This window comes from Schistocerca piceifrons, chromosome 3 (genome assembly GCF_021461385.2).
Source record: "Schistocerca piceifrons isolate TAMUIC-IGC-003096 chromosome 3, iqSchPice1.1, whole genome shotgun sequence".
NCBI classification, from domain to species: domain Eukaryota; kingdom Metazoa; phylum Arthropoda; class Insecta; order Orthoptera; family Acrididae; genus Schistocerca; species Schistocerca piceifrons.
Genome location: NC_060140.1, coordinates 93,212,436 through 93,232,649, shown reverse-complemented (window position 1 = coordinate 93,232,649; position 20,214 = coordinate 93,212,436). Strand labels below are relative to the sequence as shown.

The 20,214-nt window shown below is 43.7% G+C and overlaps 1 protein-coding gene across 2 annotated transcripts; it reads left to right on the top strand.

Annotated features, from left to right (window-relative positions):
- Positions 1–372: 372 nt before the first annotated feature.
- Positions 373–4,099, top strand: LOC124788090 (mitochondrial translation release factor in rescue). 2 transcript variants are annotated; one of them, XM_047255193.1, is made up of 3 exons: positions 373–396; positions 967–1,272; positions 3,682–4,099. In XM_047255193.1, exons 2-3 carry the CDS (start codon positions 1,026–1,028, stop codon positions 3,903–3,905), a joined length of 471 nt encoding a protein of 156 aa, XP_047111149.1. In that variant the 5' UTR covers positions 373–396; positions 967–1,025; the 3' UTR covers positions 3,906–4,099. The 2 variants fall into 2 exon arrangements, with proteins under 2 accessions (XP_047111149.1, XP_047111148.1); XM_047255192.1 differs by lacking the exon at positions 373–396 and adding an exon at positions 576–717.
- Positions 4,100–20,214: the final 16,115 nt, after the last annotated feature.

Here is a 20,214-nt window from a genome sequence, read left to right as displayed (position 1 = left end):
GTTCGAAATATGTGACAAAACAAGAAATATGATTCTGTAGAACAGAAGGTACGATTGAAAGTAAATTCTAATAACTTACTGTGTTCTGAACGAGTATTTGATTTTTACAATCTGAGTTGCTTCTCATGGGATCACAATTGTTGACTTCCCCATCCCCAACTCATAACAAAACTAATATTTCGACCCAATATAGCAGTCGGGGTACTCTACAGTGAGTCTGTCCCCACAACTTATGTTTCAAAAAATTGTTTCGAAGCTAAAGATAAAATTGTCAGTCAGTAGCATATGTTTCCGCGTTCGAAAGCCGTCTGCAGTAAGACAAATGCATGTCGCAGGTAGATTACTTGCACTAGTTTGTACAGATTCCGCCTTCCGGAAGAGGCGCTAGGATTACCTGTAAGCCGTAAACAATCTGCTGTGCCCTTTTCAACTCCAACAGCTGCATACCAGTGCTTAATTATAACACAATTTTGAGAAATATTCGTCATTTATTAGTTAACTGATCTGATATGTGTATGACTGTGGACAATTTCTCAAACGTTACAGATAATGGCAGCACCAAGTGGGCGTGAGGTTCTAAGGCTATATAAAAGTTTACTCCAGTATGGGAAAGAGTTAAAACTAACGGATAAAAAGTACTTTCGTGATAGGATTACAGCAGAGTTCAAGGCAAACAAAAGACTCGTAGAAGAAAACGAAGTAAAATTTCAGTATGAAGTACGTCGCTGAAATAGTTCACTTCGTACATGCTTTTATTTCAAGTTCAAACTTGCGTAATTACTAAAACGTAGCGAAGTACGTTATACATCATCATAGAATTATTTGATTCATCGATTCTCAAGGATTTTGCAAAGTTCTTTTTGTTTTGCTGTGATCACTGTTAATGTGTTACAGTTAGACTGAAGAATTTTCATGCTAATAGAGGTCCAGTAATATGTAAGTTGTATACTCTTTTTTCCCTTACAGAAAGGTCTGAGACTTTTGCAAAATCGTCGTATTATCTAGAAGAGTAAATATCGAAGTGAATGATGTCTGTTACTGGAATAAGGCAAATTATTTCAAGAAGTGGGCCCATTTTCCGGAGTGAACGCACAAGCACTGAATTGGCTTCTGCCCTAACATTTTTAAGACACAAACATACATTGGATTACTCACGTGTCCCTACACTACAAGAAGAAGACCTCGAAGAAGTATTTGTCAGGGGCAGTGGACCTGGTGGCCAGGCTGTTAACAAGACAAATAATTGTGTTGTGCTCACCCATAAACCAACAGGTAACAATATATATTTACATGTATGTTCATGTAATGTGCAAGAAGTTACATAATGTATTTATGCTGCCCAGTCATAAGGTTCCGCTGCAGATGTTTGCATCATTTTCTTTCCCCAAAATTGCATTAGATCATCATTATTTTAAAGTGGGAAAACTATTCTTATAATGAGTATGTGATAAAGAGCAGGGACAGATTACTTTTACTGGTGGATGCTTGAAAATGTGACATATTTATTCCATTCATGGAATAGGTGGAATGCCTGTTCTGGTTTCATTCAGACACTTCCTCTCATCTTTTCAGAGGTTGTCCAAAATTTCATTCTTTACATCTGCCATATTCTGTTTGTCCAGAAGTACTCCCTCCATTCTATAGGTATCACCTTTCCATTTATTCATATTTTCTTCAATTTTTTTTCCAGTTATAATATTTCATTTGATTCTTATTTCATGATTGCGTATCCTATACAACCTAAAACATCCTTCTTTTCTTAGGAATCTAATTTTTGCTGTTTGAATGCTGTCATTTTTCTATAAGGAGAGACAGGCTTCTTGTGTCAAAATTGATTATCTCATTAGCTAATTTAAAAATAAATCTTGTATGTTTCGTAAACCTGTTATTAAGCATTAGCTGTCATTAGTCCCAAACATACAACTGAAGCACTATATCTTTGTTTCTAAAAGTTTATCTTTGTCGTAACTTAGTGAATTAAATCAACCCACAAGTGGCAAAATGGTGACATTTGCAAAGAAAGAGTGTCATTGATAACTATTTTTGATTGGGTAGGACATTAAACTTGGAAATCTGCTGCTTTGGATTTTGGTACTGTTATTATTAAGTTGTTTGCTTACAAACCATTGCAATATGAACTTGTATCATTTGAGTTCACCTTCTATCTTTTGTTTAAGAGAAGAGCCGCAGTGGGCTGAGTGCCAAATACACATAGTACAAAAGAGCACTGTATTTTCTGGAAAGATCTGTTGCAAAATTCATGATGGTGGCTTTTCGAGGCAGATATCCTGTCCAAGCAAGTAAAGGATTCAATGGAATCTTATGTAGCATCAGATAATAATATTAAACCCCACAGTAGGTGATAATTTGATTGTGAGTTGGCAAAACCGACCAATGAATTGTGTAAAAAGATGTTTCCTCTCCAAATCAAGGCTGTAGTGACACTAATCGGTAGGGTAGCCCAAGGCCTAGGTTAGGTTGGAAGGTGATTATTTTGTTGGGAGTTGGCAAAGCCAACAAATGTGGTATGACACGAATGTGAGACACATGTATTGAATTCGTGTTGGTATTCAATACAGTATTCCTTCATCTCTTGGTATGAAACACATCATTTCTCCCTCTTTCATTGGCTGCACAGAACAAGCAGCTGACACACCCACTCTCATTACTGTGATCCCTCATAGCAAGCACTGACAACATTGCTACACATAACGTGTAAATATGGCTTTGGCGTGGCTGTAAACTTCTACCAGAAAGAATTTATTTCCTCACAGGTAAGGTCGGCATAGACCAAGCACATAGAGGCAAACAGAAATTGTTTTATTCTCACTGCCAAAACAGTATAATGTGGCAGACAAAATACAAATAAAGCTATGTAAAGATGAACTGCATATCATAGTACCGATTACAATTATTTCTGTTGTTAGTGTTTACTGTATTTTCTAGCTGCGTAATTTATCTTTTTCTTTTATTCCATAGTCACAGGTACCAAAGAATGTAATGATTAGATTACTTGCTGACTTACTTTGTTTTAGTATGTTCAACTTGTTCTTCACTGATATATGTAACTGAAAGTTTGTCTGATGTTTATATTAACTTTATCATGACTTCAGTTTCTTTCAGTCCCTCATCGCAGATGCTCATAGGCAGAGATTATTTAAAGTTTGTTCATCTCTAATTATGAATGATCTCAGTAGAACTCTTCCTGTGTATTATTTATCATAACATTTTTATGTAGGAATGAATGTCTTCCATTATTTTCATAGAGGCCTCAAAAACAGTATTCCCACATGTCAGCAGTATAAAGTAGGTAAACTACGCACACAATAATATATACAATTTCTTTTATTTTCATTCTATGAGGAATGTATTGGTGGTACATTAAGTTGACAGTCATATGCATAATTTAAGGAATCAGGTTAACAACTCATTGTGTAGTAATCTGAGAAGTAGTGGTGTTCAGTCTCATGTTTATTTGACTATCGACGACTCTGTGCCTTAATTCCTATAAGGGTTGTTACCTTTGGTCTTTAAATTATTTGTATTCCACCAAGGACTTTCTATTACAACAAAGTCTGTATTTATACATTACTAGTTTTCCGTGTGAAGTAATAATTTAATATCAGTTTTTTACCTTTTACATCAAACATTGCACAATATTAAACTGCATGTTATCTACAGGTTTAGTTGTAAAAGTTCATCATTCAAGACTGCAGAGTGAGAATCGGAAGCTAGCACGTGATTTGCTGGTAGAGAAACTGGATGCCCTCATAAATGGGGAACACAGCTTGCAAGCACAGCGGAAGTGTCTTCAACAGCAGAAGCAAAAGAAGGAAGAGCAACGTCGAAACAAACGAGAACTTCTAAAGAAACTTTGGCGTGAACGTGAAGGCTTGAATTCATGAGAGGGATCACTTGATGTGCAAAGACAATAGATAAGTAAATCAATTGGTTTGCACTGAAGTGGGAGCAAATAAGCAGATAATTTTAGTTCTTATCATTTGTATTTTACTGAAAAACAGATAAATAATTAAAATTATCAAAGGATTGAACTGTAACACTATCCTCAAGAAAAGTATATACAAATTAAAAAAGTGAATAGTCATAACCTTTCTTAGTCTCCTCCTCCTTAAAACATAAATTGAAGGTGCTGTGCTGGAATAAGACATGTAACTCGGGACATGGTGTTAAACGGCTTATTATTGGGACCTGACTTATCCAGATAATCAAATTTGTTGACAAGATACACGCAACTTCCGATGCTAATATTGCATGACTGAACAGTATTTGACAAATGGGAGCAAAGTGAGTCACAAATTATGCAGTGTTCACTAGCTACTAATAGGTAACAAGTATCTCAAGCAGATAAGAGGGGCACTAGGATAACAGCATTTGTCATACTATATTCAGATTTTAAAAAAAATTGATAGGTTTTCTTAGACACAGTCAGGAATCAAATTAATGTAATTGTGTTGTTGCAAATCAAGGCTTGAATTTAAAAGTTATATAGGTATTTTTCATTATGAACAATGTAAAGAAAATCATCTACTTTTCTTCTGAACAGGTTTGCTTTCATAGTTTGAAGTGGGCTACCCGTCAGCAGACACAGTTACATGTAAATGGCATTTACAAAACATACTACATGTAACATTTGAAAGCCAACAGTGTTGTTTATGTGTTACTTGCAAAATTACACTTAAAACACACCCTTTTACTGTTAATTTTCAAGAAATATCTGTCCAAGTTCTTTTGTTTTTCTTTTTCCTGACATTCTCATTTTCTGGAGACCCAAGTCATCGATATAGTCGGACTAATTTTGTTTGCGTGCTTCAGTGAAAGATCAAAACATTACAGTAAGTTGGTGTGCGTGATAATGAGTTCCTCCATCTTCTCATTTTTGTTGTCTTTTTGCTAGCAAACACATTCATTTCACTGTACCTGCATCTCCTTGCTGTTCAAATCTCAGTTCATAGGCATTGCTAGTTAACCATTCAGATATGTTTTCATCATCTGTGTCTTCATAACCAGAAATTTATATTCTAAATGAAAATATTTGTTTTAATTTTAAGAGAATATTTCAGGCTTGCTTTTTTTTTATGCATTCAAACAGTGCCGGGCTGTGGATGGATAATCCGCCTGGATAATTGGGAGTTGGCTGTCTGTTACTCTCATTTATCACATAACTGGTCCGCTGAGTCAGAGTGTACTCGGATGTTACTAGCATGTGAAAAACATTTCTGAGAATGGCTATGTTAAATTATCAAAGCAGAAGCAAAGAATGTAGAGATGGATATCTTCTCAAAACAATCTTTCATTTTGTTCATATTATGAAAAGACTGCAAGCAGTTGCGCATGATGACAGAAGCAGTCTGGGTGGTTGGGAGATAGAGGAGGCTGGGTTGGGGAAGGGGAGCGATAGCAGGGAAGGGGTGATGCACAGTAAAGTGCTGCTTGTGGGAGCACACAGGGATTAGGTGGAGAGGGTAGAGGAGCTAGGTGCAGTCAGGAGGTTAGACGGAGGGTGGGAGGGCAGCAGAAAAGGAGAGAAGTAAAAAGACAGTGGGTGTGTTGGTGGAATAGAGGGCTGTGTAATGTTGATGCTGGAGTGAGAACAGGGAAGGGGATAGAGGGATTAACAAAGGTTGAGGCCAGAAGGTTTATAGGAATGTAGAATATGTTGCGGGGAGAGTTCCCACCTGCACAACTCAGAAAAGCTAGTGTTGGTGGAAAGGTGGCACATGCTGCGAAGCAGCCATTAAAATCTTTCATTTTGAAAAAGTGCTTCTCAATGGCTCTCTCCTTATAATTAGAAGGTAAAAATTTAGTATGACTCGGGATCCAGTAGGACCATTCTGGAATTTCTGTTAGGGCCATATTTTCTGATGATCATTTTTTATGTAGTGTTCAATGTGGGAAGCTAGAAGGAAATATACCAAGTTACACATACAAGAGAGTACAATAGTGTCAGGCAGAAACTGAGTTGTCACATGGAGCATAGGCCCACCATTAACGATATTAGAGAGAGAGAGAGAGAGAGAGAGAGAGAGAGAGAGAGAGAGAGTGAGTGAGTGAGTGCAGATTAACTGTGTGGTGTGGAAAACACACACTGTTCTAGCAGGCTATTAAAAAAAAAACTGTGATTAAATTGTATTATGTTATATCCAATTTTTCTTAGGTCAAATAAATAATCTAACTTTTTTAATACATTAAAAATGTTTTGTGAAAGATGAATGACCATGATGAATCCATTTACAAACGTGCTGTGTGTACACTGTTTGCAACATATTCATTGGATCTTGAGCTATCAGTGGAAGTGACAAAATTAGAAACCTGCGTGTTTCTCTAAAAGTGATGGTATTTATCTGAGAAGATGCATTACGTTTCCACTTCATGGACTGAGACTTACAACAAGAACAAGGGTATGAAATGCGACAGCAGCAAAGGAGAAACTGCTGCACACAACTACTCCATTGCTATTAGACTAGTTGTTATCACTTAAGTCTGATAATAGCTGTAGCTGAGATTATTTAAACTAATACTTAAGTTTTCTTTTTAATTGATAGGGTGTATCAAAAAGAATCATCTCATTTGGCATATCTATATATCTGAAATTAATAAACATATACAATGAATTTTGTTTTTTGATGAACGGAAAATTCAAAGTGGTTTTTTTCCCCATACCTTTGCATAGGTGTTCAATATGTCCCTTTTGAGATGCACAGATGCAGCATATGTCAATGTGGTGTTCAAATTGTCCTCACACTGCAGCGAATATGTCTTGAGTCCCTCTCGTGTTGTACAACTTCATGTGGTTGTTCTATACCCCATATTCTCACATTATGATGGTTCACCTTTCCATTTAAATGGAGTATTGCCTCATCACTAAACACTAAGCGTGAAAGAAAACTGTCATTCTCCTCCTTGCCAAGAACGAAATTACAGAACTCTACACATTGTTGTTTGTCACCTTCACGATAAACTAGCAGTAACTGAATTTTGTATGGTTCCATTTGTAAACATCAACACAACACACTCCGGACGGACATCGGGTGCATGTTAAGCTGTTGAGCTGCACGGCGAACAGATTTCTGCGGACTCCTTGTGAAACTGTGGCAGATGAGTTCGACATCTGTGTCAGACACGAGGGGCGGCGCAGCAATTTCCCTTTACACAAACAACCCGTTTCTCGGAATCGAGAGTTTGCTCTTACCAATGTTCTGTGCTGTTGGAGGATCTGCACCATACCTAGTACGAAAGTTACACTGAACAGTTATTACTGACACACACTGCGCAAAATGTAGAACACAAAATGCTTTCTTCTGTTCTGACACCATTTTCACTAGAACTAAATTGGGCACTCAGTGCTGCTGCCTAGTGGGAACCATGAAAAAATCGAGAGTTTGCTCTTACCAACTGTACATTGTCCATGCACGTATCTCAAATAACATAACAGTTATATGATTTTTTTAAAAATCGGATGATTCTTTTTGATACATCCTGTATATTTCAGCCTAAGGTCACATACATGGCATTGTAACTGGTTTCGACTTATTACCAAGTCATCAGATGACGTGTTTAAACAGAAAGAAAAAGGATGGTAGTAAAACAGCAGGAAACTAAATTATAAATCAAACTAACTTCCATACACAATTATACATATTTCAATGGGCTACATAGCAACTCATAAACCGGAGATGTGTTCTGATTGTAGGAATTGAATGCTACAGTTAACTATGCCAGATACTAGTTCGTTAGTTCCGGTTCACATCTGCAGCTGGGTGTCATCTAGACTTCTTCTAGGGTACGTCTGATGTGTCTGCACCAGTAGGTAAGTAGTGTCTTCATAGTTTATGCCCTGAAAAGTCTCTCTTGCAATTGAGGGGTTGCCACAGGCTCTGGAAATCAGAGAATTTCAAACACCTCAGGGATTTATCAGGGAAATTTGTAAGGAAAAGGAAAAAAAAATACACTGGAAAAATATCATTTTTGTCTCAGTAGATGAAATGGTTTGTTTACTGAGGTGTCATCCATTGCCGTTGGCTGGGTGCAGCTGAGCACCTGTGCCGCTTCCTTTCTCCCCTTCCTACCACTCCCCTGAGTTTGCAGTCAGCGATGCCACCATTTCCTGCAGCAAGCCTAGCAGCTGCCGGCAAGAGGCAGTGTGGAGTGATTTCTTTGGATCTTATTCTCAGAGAGAGTAGGTGCAGCCGCTGGAGATGGCGGTCATGTCAGTGAATGTGTGTGTGCATGTGCGCACTATCGTTTTCTCACACTATGGCTGTAAATGTAGTTGAGTGTGTGATTGTCTTTTCTACGTGCCTGTCTTTTCTACGTGCCTGTCTGTGGCTCAGCAATTATCTTTATGGTGAGTTGCTACCTATTCCCATTATTATTGATTCTCCAAGTATTTGAACAAGTCACCTGTTGCTTGAATTGATCACCATGGTCTCAGTTCACAAGTGTGCTGTCTGTGGCTCATGAACAGCCGGCCATATGAGTGGATTTCCGCAATGAACCAAAACCAGAGGCTGTTTCTCTGGGTATCTGTAATGGATCAGGCCTGCCGATCTGAAGCCATTCAGTTCCCACTAATGTGCAGGCCCTGCTTGTCGTATCTAGTCTCACCGATCTGCCTGCAGGCCAGATCTGTTTGTGTGTGGCATAATGCAGCAGATTTTCATGTTTTCTCCATGGACACAAAACTGGTGCTCCTCAGCAGGCCAGAGACCACAGGCAATGGATTTCAGGAATTGCAACTGCCTCGCAGCTAGTATTTTGTACAGTGTGGCGTTTTATAGATATTTTACTTGTTCTAGTACATTTTGGCACTTCAAAGGTAGTTTATATGTTAGAAAGTGTGGATGATAAGAAAAAGAAATTTGTGGTGGTTTGCACACATGTACTCGTATATTTCTCGAAAGAAAAATGTCACAATACCTGTAAAATAATAGATATGACACAGTGGGTAATACCTGACAATAACGAACATAGTTGAACCAATATACAGTGCTAGCATACATAATTCTTCCCCACCTTATACATGACTTTCAAGGGGCCTACTTTTTTCTGTGGTGATTTCTTAAATCAGTGAAGGTATTTTAAATCCATCTTGTGACTCCAAGGAAATGCGTATATTTGTCACCAAATGTGTTTCGTTGTATTGAAATAAAATATCAGTGGTCTTAATGAAATACACGTACCATTTGGCTTGCTTTCTCCATCTAAGAACAGTTCATTACAACAATGTTGATGTTAGTAGTTAAGATTTTTTCTCACATCAGGAAATGCCACCTGGTTGCAAGTTTTTTTTAGATATTCCCTCATCTGCACTATTGTTTCTTTTTCTGTAGCTGCAAAGACAAATTGTCAACTTGCGTCTTAATTTACCCTTTAGATCTCAAAATTCGTCAGGGAAAAATGCCAAAACTCATCAGGGAATTTCACTTGCGGAAACTTATGGCACCCCTGAATTAGTATTATACTGAAAATATATTTAATCTTAGATCTGCAATTTAAGAGCTACCAGATTCATCCTATTACATGGCTAACTGTAGGCTTCTGATCCATTAATCAGCTCCCAGATCTGGTTACACTGAATGCCTCTCTAGGCCTGTTCAGTTGATCAGCAATTGTGTATAGCTGAGAAAAGACAGTAGTATGGATTGTAATTGTTTCTGGTATTTTACTACTCCGCATTTTCCTCCTGTTTAAACAGATGATCTGATGATTTAGTAATAAGTCAAAGCTGTTAATGATACCACTTCAAACAATGCCAACCCCAGGTAGGAATATCAACAACATAAGGAAAGTGATAAATTGCTACTTACTGTGAAGCTGACCCATTGACAGGTGCAAATAAAGGCCATTACACATTCAGCATTTGGCCAAAGCCTTCTTCAGAAAAGAAAAAACGCACACATTTACTCAAGCAAGCACACCTCTTGCATACATGACCATCTCTGGTAGCTTGGACTGGAATGCAATTGTCATGTGGAACAAAGGCAGCTCTCTGGAGGCTGCAAGAAAGGGATAGTGGGTGGGGGGAGAAGGCTGTCTGATGAAGGGTGCAGAGGGACTAAATGGAGGCATGACAAGACTGCCACCAGCTACAGCATTGGGAAACTGTTGGGCAGGGTGAGGGAAGGGGGAGTGGAAAAGGAGAGGCACAGGGAAGGGGAAAGATGGGCAGATGCATTGGCAGAGTACAGCACACAATGCGGGTGAAGTGTGAATAGGGAGTAGGAATGGGGAAACTGTTGGATGGTGGGGTGGAGGCAGTAGGTTACCATAGGTTGAGATTCGGTTAATTTCAGGAGCAGAAAATGTGATATCAGGATAACTCCCATCTGTGCAGTTCAGAAAAGCTGGTGGTGAACAGGAGGATCCAGATGGCTCAGACTTTGAAACAGCCACTTAAATCAAACATTTTATGTTCAGCTGAATGTCGTGCCATAGGGTGGTGTACTGTGCTGTTGGCCACAGTCTGACAGTGGCTTTTCATCCTGGTGGACTGCTGCTTGTTAGTCATACCAACATAAAAAGCAGTGCAATCATTGCAGCAGACCTGGAATACGACATGGCCACTTTTACAGGTGGCCCGGCCTCTGGTGGGGGCAGGATCTGCTTGTGACAGGCCTGGAATAGGAAGTGCTGGGTGGGCAAGTCCTGCTCCTGGGTCATCCATAGGGATATTATCCTTATGGCAGGGGATTGGAAGTGGCATAGGGATTGACTAGGATTTAGTGTAGGTTGTGTGAGTGACAGAACATCACTTTAGGATGGGTGGGAAGTATCTCAACAGCTATCATCTCCTCCACACCAAAAAATCATTCCCATACAGCCTGCCCACCTGGGGACGGTGTATCTGCAGTGACAAGAACTGTCTTGCCCTTCATGCTGAAGGTCTCACCAAGGCCTTCACAGACAGGCACTATCCCTCCTCTCTGTGTCATTTCACCACATGCCCCCATAAACTAGCTACAAAGGAGTGCCCCCTCCATCACCTAATACCACCCCAGACTAGAACAACTGAAGCACATCATTTCGTGATAAACTATCATCATGCCCTGAAATGAGGGACATCTTACCCAAGATCCTTCCCATCCCTCCTTAAGTGATGGTCCATCACCCACCCAATCTCTACAACATCCTAGTCCATCCCTATGCCAGGTACTGTTGGTGGTTGGTGAATTTTATGTGGACAGAGGAGTGGATGAAGCTGCCAGAGAGGAGAAGCAGTGGGAGAGCACCATCCTTTGCCAGGTCCCTTCCTAAGAACACCAGTCTTTTTGTAGATGAAAGGAAAGGCACAAACAGCCTCAAAACAAATCATGACCTAATCATCCTACCTGCAGACAATGGTTCCACCACTGTTGTTATTAATCAGAATGACTATCTGGTGGAAGGTGTGTGCTACTTAACCTCAAAACAAATCCTGACCTAATCATCCCACCTGCAAAGGTTCCACCACTGTAATAACTAATCACAGTCACTACCTGGCAGAAGGCCTGTGCTAATGATCTGACTCATCCAACTATAAACTGTGACAGAGTGGTCACATCCCAGAAGTCAAAACATAACCTCCAGTCTCTGCTTAAAGCCTTAGGTTCTTCCCAGATCCTCTCCTCTGAATTCATCCCTCCTCACCCCGATGATACCCCGTGCACCCACTTGTACGTGCTCCCCAAAATCCTCAAACTCAACAATCCTGGATGCCCCATTGTAGCTTGTTATGCACTCCCACTGAAAGAATTTCAGCCCAAATCGACAGATACCTACGACCAGCTGCCCGTAATCTAGTCTCCCATGTCAAAGATACCAACTGGTTCCTTCTCATCTCTCCATCATCCCCTTCCTTTTACCTCCTGATTCCCTACTTGTCACTCTGGACACCACTTCCCTATACATCAACATCCCTCATGTATATGGTCTTGTCGCTGTTGAACACTACCTTTCCCAATGTCCTTCAGACTCCAAAGCCATTACCTCATTCTCCTTACTAACTCACAACTTCTTCTTCTTTGAAGGCGAAGTATACAAGAAATCTGCATCACAGCCATGGGCACATGCTTAGCACCATCCCATGCCTACCCGTTTATGGGCCATCTAGAGGAGACCTTAGCCTCCCGCCTCCCAGAATGCCAAATCCCTAGTTTAGTTGGTTCATCGATAATATCTTCATTATCTGGACGCAGGGCCAACACACCCTATCCCCATTCCTTCGCAACTTCAACACCTTCTCTCTCATCTGCAATGGCTGGTCCTCCTAATCACAGTATGCCACCTTCTTGGACGTTGACCTCCTCCTCTCTGATGGCTCCATCCACACCTCTGTCCACATTAAACCCATCAGCCACCAACAGTACCTGCATTTCAACAGCTGTCATCCCCTGCACACCAAAAAATTCCTCCCATACAGCCTGGCCACCTAAGGACAGCATATCTGTGGTGACAAGAACCCCCTTGCCCTTATGCTGAAGATCTCACTGAGGCTTTCACAGAAAGGCACTACACCCAGACCTAGTCCGTAAACAGATCTCTGTGCCATTTCCCCACCTGTCCACAAGAACCCAGTACAAAGGAGTGCCCTCTTTGTCACCTAATACCACTCTCAACTGGAACAAATGACCCACATTGTTGGTCAGGGCTTTGATTACCTATAATCATGCTCTGAGATGAGGGACATCCTACCCAAGATACTTCCCACCCCTCATAAAGTGGTGTTCCACTGCTCACCCAACCTCCATAACATCCGTGTCCATACCTATGCCACTCTCAATCCCAAGCATTTGCCACAGGGGTCATATCCCTATGCAAGATCTGCCCAATCCACCCACCCAGTACTTCCTACTCTAGTCCTGTCACAGGATTATCCTACCCCATCAGAGGCCAGACGATCTGTGAAAGCAGGTGTGGTGTGCCGAGATACCACACAAGAAGTGTTTGCGACAGCTGGTATCAGAAGTACTAATTACCTGTCCATCAGGAAGAATGGCTACTGCCAAACTGTTGTCAGTAGACCAACCTGCAGCACAACATTCAGCTGAACATAAAATGCTTGATTTCAATGGCTGTATCACAACCTGAGCAATCTGGATCCTCCCCTCCACCACCAGCTTTCCTGAATTGCACAGATGGGAGTTATCCTTACATCGCATTCTCCACTCCTGACCCCCCCCCCCCCTCCCCTCCCCTGCAGGTCCAGGGGTTAGAATAGGCCTGAGGTATTCCTCCCTGTTGTAAGAGGTGACTAAAAGGAGTCTCACACTTTTCAGCCCCATGAGTTCAGGTCCCATTCTATCGTTTGATCTGCCACTTTCAAAATTCTACAGAAGTGCAGGCTATGTGGGGAAGGATACCTTACGTGGTGCACGAGTGCCCTTAGATTCGATCTCCTGAATCTCTTGTCATGGCTTTGCATCTCCACCTGCGATTCAACTGTTTGGGCGAGGACACTTTCTGGGGTATGTCATCTTCTTCTGTTGTCTCCTGTCCCCTTTCGCCCCCATGACAGTATTGGATTTCTTTGCACCCTATATCCAGCATGGTAGCCTGTCTGCTGTGGTGGGGCTGTCATGTACCGATTTGGTGGTAGCCCTCTGTTAACACAGGGGTTGCACTTGGTGGGTGGCTCCCATGGGGAGAGTCCCCGATTGAAGTGGGTGGCATCAGGGCGGATGACCCGCAATGCAGCAGACCAAGTCATTTCTTGCTGTTGACCGTACGGCACCAGCAGCCTAGCCGGCCGCAGTGGTCTAGCGGTTCTAGGCGCTCAGTTCGGAACCGCGCAACTGCTACGGTTGCAGGTTCGAATCCTGCCTCGGGCATGGATGTGTGTGATGTCCTTAGGTTAGTTAGGTTTAAGTAGTTCTAAGTTCTAGGGGACTGATGACCTCAGATGTTAAGTCCCATAGTGCTCAGAGCCATTTGAACCAGCAGCCTCTAAGAAGGGGGAGATAGAATACAATGCCGACAGGTATGTCCCTAAATCGTTTCCCTCCCTCGCTACACCATGGGAGGAATGTAGAGATACAGAATGGAGAGACCCATATTCGCCTCGGTTTTTAGTCTGTAGCAGAAACAAGGGGGACTCTTTTCTACTGACAAAGCCTCAAGTTTTCATTGAACACCTTGAGGATAAGTTTGTAGAAGTGACAGCGCTGTCCAAGGTGGGAAACGGGGCAGTCTTGATTCAGAAAGCATCCCCGGCCCAATCTCGAGTGTTACTCGCCTGCAACAAACTGGGTGATATTCCTGTTTCCGTCAGTCCTCATAAAAGCCCCAACATGGTCCAGGGGATTATTTTCCATCATTTACAGGGGACCCAAAGACAACATGGTTGCTACCGGTGCCTTCATCTTGATGTTTGAGGGTGATTCATTGCCTGAAAAGGTCAAGGTGATGGTTTACCGCTGTGATGTTAAACCATATGTTCCTCCCCCTATGCGGTGCTCTAAGTGCTGGAAGTTTAGGCACATGTCTTCCCACTGCACTTCCAGTGCCACATGTTGAGACTGTGGACGTCCACAGCACCCAGATACTCCATGTGTGCCACCCCCCATCTGCATCAATTGTGGAGAACATCACTCCCCCTGCTCGCCAGACTGCCCAGTACTCCAAAAGGGGTGGAAAATTATGGAGTACAAGACCCTGAACTGGCTGACACAGAGGCTAAACGTAAATTCGAAAGATTAAACCCCACTCGGTTGGTGTCAACATACGCTGCAGAAACATCACCATCACCATCGCCATCCCAAGTGTCAGTGGTTCCTCACTCTGTGTTACCAACAGTGGGCCCTCCAGGCCACCAGAATACATCTGCCCCCTTGGTGGTAGGGGGCAAATCTTCCTCCAAAGTAGGTGCTTTGGGAGCAAGCCCCGCCCCCAAACGCAGGGGACATCAGTCCCCTCCCCACTGCTGGAGAAGCAACATTCCTTGGGGCCCTCTCTTCCAAGGTCTCCAGTAGTTCCACGGCAGACACACGCCAGTGGCTCAAGGAGCCAAAGGCTGCTGGTCAAAGAGCTTCATGGTCTTCCTCCATGCCTGAAGCTGCTTCAGAGAAATCTTCCCAGCAAGCTCCTAAAGAGAAGCGAGAGAGAGCAAGCAAACTAGAAGAAGCCTGCTAAGAGACAGAACCCTCTGGTGGCCCCAACACTGCCACTCCCTATCAATTTTGCATATGAGCCTGCAGTGGAGATCTTTGCGTCCCCTGCAGACCTGGTTCTCACTGATGTCTCATCCACCATAGAAATGGCTACAAATACTCAGTCAGAGGCAGCAGGTGACGCTGAGGCATAACCTGCCTCCTTGCGCGCCTCATGCTGCCCCAGCCTCACAATAACGTTATCCTCCAGTGGAACTGCAGCAGTTTTTCCACCACCTAGCTGAGCTAAAGCAACTGTTAAGCTTTACACCTGCTTTCTGCATTGCCCTCCAGGAAACCTGGTTCCCAGCAATGCGGACCCCTGCCCTCTGTGGCTATAAGGGATATTACTGGAACTGCAGCAACTATAGTACAGTGTCAGGTGGAGTTTGTGTCTATGTCCTGAACTCAGTATGCAGTGAACGTGTGCCTCTTCAAATCCCTCTTCAAACTGTGGCTGTCAGGATAAGGACAACGCAGGAAATAACTGTCTGCAATTTTTATCTTCCTCCAGATGGTGCATTACCCCTGAACACATTGGCTGCACTGATTCATCAACTCCCTAAACCTTTCCTACTTTTGGGAGATTTTAATGCCCATAACCCCTTGTGGGGGTAGCACTGTGCTTACTGGTCGAGGTAGAGATGTCAAAACTTTCCTGTTTCAACTTGACCTCTGCCTCTCAAATACTGGGGCCGCCACACATTTTAGTGTGGCGCATGACACATATTCGGCCATTGACCCCTCGGTTTGCAGTCCTGGCCTTCTCCCATCTATGCCCTGGAGAGCACATGACAACCTGTATGGTAGTGACCACTTCCCCATCTTCCTGTCACTGGCCCGGTGTCAGGCCCATGGACGCCTGTCCAGATGGGCTTTAAACAAGGTGGACTGGGAAACTTCAGCTCTGCTGTCACTGTTGAATATCCCCCACACGGTAACATCGATGTGGTGGTTGAGCAGGTAACTACAACGATCGTTCCTGCAGCGGCAGACGCGATCCCTCATTCTTTAGAGTGCCCCCGGCGAAAGACAGTCCTTTGGTGGTCGCCTGAAGTTGCTGAGTCAATAAGGAGCATCGCGAGCTCTACAGTGGCATAAGCGGCACCCTTCCCTGGAGCATCTCGTAGCATTTAAACGGCTCCATGCCCTCGTTCGCTAGCGTATCAAAAGACGAAAGCATGAGTGTTGGGAGAGGTATGTGTCGACCATTAGGTGCCGTACGTCATCTTCCCAAGTCAGGGCAAAGATCAAACGAGTTTTTGGGTACCAGGCCCCAATAGGTGTTCGTGGGGTTAACATAAATGGCGTGTTATCTACCGACGCAGAGGCGATTGGCGAGCACTTCGCTGAGCACTATGCTCGCGCCTCTGCAACAGAGAATTGCCCCCCCCCCCCCCCCAGCCTTTCACACTCTCAAATGGCGGATGGAAGAGAAAGTTCTCTCGTACACTACACACCATAGCGAACCCTATTTACAGAGTGGGAGCTCCTCAGTGCCCTTGGACATTGCCCCAACACAGCTCGTCGGCCCTATCGGATCCACAGTCAGATGATTAAACATCTCTCATCTGACTACAAGTGACATCTCCTGATGATCTTCAACTGGATCTGGTGCGATGCCATCTTTCCATTGCACTGGCGGGAGAGCACCATTATACCTGTGCTCAGACCCGGCAAAATCCCTCTTGATGTGGATAGCTATCGGCCCATCAGCCTCACCAACGTTCTTTGTAAGCTGCTGGAAAATATGGTGTGGCTGCGATTGGGTTGGATACTAGAGTCATGTGGCCTACTGACTGTGTGCCGGGGCGGCTTCCGCCTGCATCGCTCTACCACTGATAATCTTGTGTCCCTCTAGTCTGCCATCCGAACAGCCTTTTCCAGATGCCAACACCTTGTTGCCGTCTTTTTTTGATTCACGAAAAGCGTATGACACCACCTGGCGACATCGTATCCTTGGCACATTATACAAGTGGGTTATCCGAGGCCTGCTCCCGATTTTTATCCAGAATTTCCTGTCGCTTCGTACTTTCCATGCCCAAGCTGGTGCCTCCCACGGTTTCCCCCGTATCCAGAATGGGGTCCCGCAGGGCTCTGTATTGAGTGTATCTCTATTTTTAGTGGTCATTAACGGTCGCGCAGCAGTTGTAGGACCGTCCGGCTCACCCTCTCTGTATGCAGACGAATTCTGCATTTTGTACAGCTCCACCAATACTGGTGTTGCTGAGTGGCACCTACAGGGAGCCATCCACAAGGCGCATTTGTGGGTTCTAGCCCACAGCTTTCAGTTTTCAGCCGCAAAGTCGTGTGTTGTGCACTTCTGTCGGCGTCGTACCGTTCATCCAGAACCAGAACTTTACCTTACTGATGATCCCCTCACTGTAGTGGAGATTTTTAGGACTGGTTTTTGACGCCCGATTGACTTGGCTTCTTCACCTTCGTCAGCTTAAGCGGAAGTGCTGGCAGCAAATCAATGCCCTCCACTGCCTGAGCAACACAAACTGGGGTGCAGATTGCCCTACACTGCTGCAGCTATACAGAGCCTTTGTTCAATCCCGCCATGACTATGGGAGTCTGGTTTATGGTTCATTGGCGCCTTCAGTGTTACATTTACTTGACCCAGTGCACCACTGTGGCATTCGTCTAGCGACGGGAGCTCTTAGGACAAGTCCGGTTATCAGTGTCCTTGTGGAGGCTGGAGTTCCTCCATTTGGAGGTCAGGTGTGCACAACTGCTCACCAGTTACGTTGCACATGTTCGTAGTTCTCCTGCACATCCTAATTACTGTCTCCTTTTTCCACCCACAGTAATTTATCTCCCCCCACATCAGCGGCCCAGGTCACGGCTTACAATAGCAGTTCACGTGCAATCCCTTGTATCTGAACTGGAGTCCTTGCCTTTACCACCTATACTCGAAGTCCAATTGCGTACACCTCCATGGTGTACACCTAGGCCACGGCTTTGCCTGGACCTTTCACATGGCCCAAAGGACTTAGTTCACCCCACAGCTCTCTGCTGTCACTTCATCCCAATTCTTGACATGTACCGAGGTCATGAAGTGATTTACACTGACACTCGGTAGCTGATGGTCATGTCGGTTTCACGTATGTCCATGGAAAATGTATTGAACAGCATCCCTTGCCCGATGGCTGCAGTGTTTTCACTGCAGAGCTGGTGGCTATATCTTGTGCTCTGGAGCACATCCGTGTACTGACTCCTTGGGTAGCCTACAAGCTATCAACCAGTGCTACCCTCGTTATCCTTTGGTAGTGATCATCCAGGAGTAACCTATGCCTTGGAACGGTCCGGTCATTCAGTGGTGTTTGGACAGCAGGACACGTCGGAATCCCAGGCAACGAACTTGCTGACTCTGGCCAAACGGGCGATACAGAAACCACTTTTGGAGATCGGCTTTCCAATAACTGACCTGCGTTCGTTTCTACATCGCCAGGTTTTTCGGCTTTGGGAGACGGAATTCCATAGTCTCAGTACACACGCCAAATTGCATGCCATTAAGGAGACTATGAATGTGTGTCTGTCTTCCACGTGGGCCTCAGTGATTCTCTGCCAGCTCCGCATTGGCCATGCTTGAGTGACCCACGGCTACCTCCTGCGCCGTGGAGACTCCCTCAGTGTCCGGTCGACAGTAGCTCATATTCTGGTGTACTGTCCAACATTAACTGCCCAGCAACGAAATCTTCGGTTACTGGACTCGTTGCTGCTAATTTTATCTGACAACGCCTCATCAGCTGATTTAGTTTTACGTTTTAATTGTGTTGGTGGTTTTTATCATTTGATCTAAATTTTAGTGCATGTCCTTTGTCCCTGTGTGTCCTCCACACTTGTGCTTTTAGGGTGGATGTTTTAATGTGTTGCAGAGTGGCTGGCTTCTCCTTTTTATTCTCATGGTCAGCCAGCCACGGTAATCTGTTTTGTCGTTTTAACCTCTTCTACCTGTTTCTTGCGTTTCTGTGGTCTTCTCCTCTTTTTTCCATTTAAGCGTTTGTTGCCCTTCCATCGTTCTTGTGGTTTTTCCTTTCTCTCCATTTTGTGTTGTCAGTCTTGCTTGTTTTATTCGGAACAAGGGACCAATGACCTAGCTGTTTGGCCCCTTCCCCCCTCTTTTAAACCAACCAATCCACTCCTGAAATTATCCCAGTCTCAATCCAGGATAACCTTCCAACCAACAGTTTCTGCCCCCCTCCGCATCACCTCCTCCCTATTCTTGTTCCATCATCCTGACTGTGTACTGTACTTTGCCAATACACCTGGCTCTCCTTCCCCTACCAAGCTTCTCTCCTTTTCTGCTCCCGCCCCCCTTCCCCCATGGCTTCAGCACTGTGCCTGATAGCAGTCTTCTCATGCCTCCATTTAGTACCTACACACTTCACCAGACAGCTGTCTTCTTCCCCCACACCCGTACCCTGCTGTTCGCTCCAGATTGCTGCTTTTGTTCCACATGACAGCTGCATTCCAGACCGAGCTGCTGGAGATAATAGTCATGTGCGTGAGGTGTGCTTGTTTGTGTAAATAAACATACACGTGTGTGTGTGTGTCTTTTTCTGAAGCAAGCTTTGGCTAAAAGCTAAGTGGGTAACAGTCTTTTTGTTGTGCCTCTCCGTAACTCAACATTTCAATTTTAGGGTGAGTAGCAATCTACTGCTTTCTTCATATTAATGATATTTCAGTTACCTAAATCTGAAAAATATTTTTTTAAATATAGTCTTTCCCTAATGCAGTATACCTGGGTGGTGTAATTCCAGACAGTATTGCCATTGCATCATTCACAGCTCACTTCAGCACCACCAGCCAACTTAGTTCCACCAACCAAGCTGAGGAAGAGTCAAGATTACTCATCTTGATTACAAAGACCTTTTTTTGCTTGAATGACTCTGAAGCAGATGTGTAGCTCATGTGCAGAATACAGTTGTGTAAAGATGTGTTGTGCCTGTGTTGCCGTATTTCTCACACCTATTGAACCTGTCCTTATCACCATTTATTGGCTGATAACAACAATCCACTTGTTAAAACTTTTTATGTATGCATTTTAGGAATGACCCATCATCAG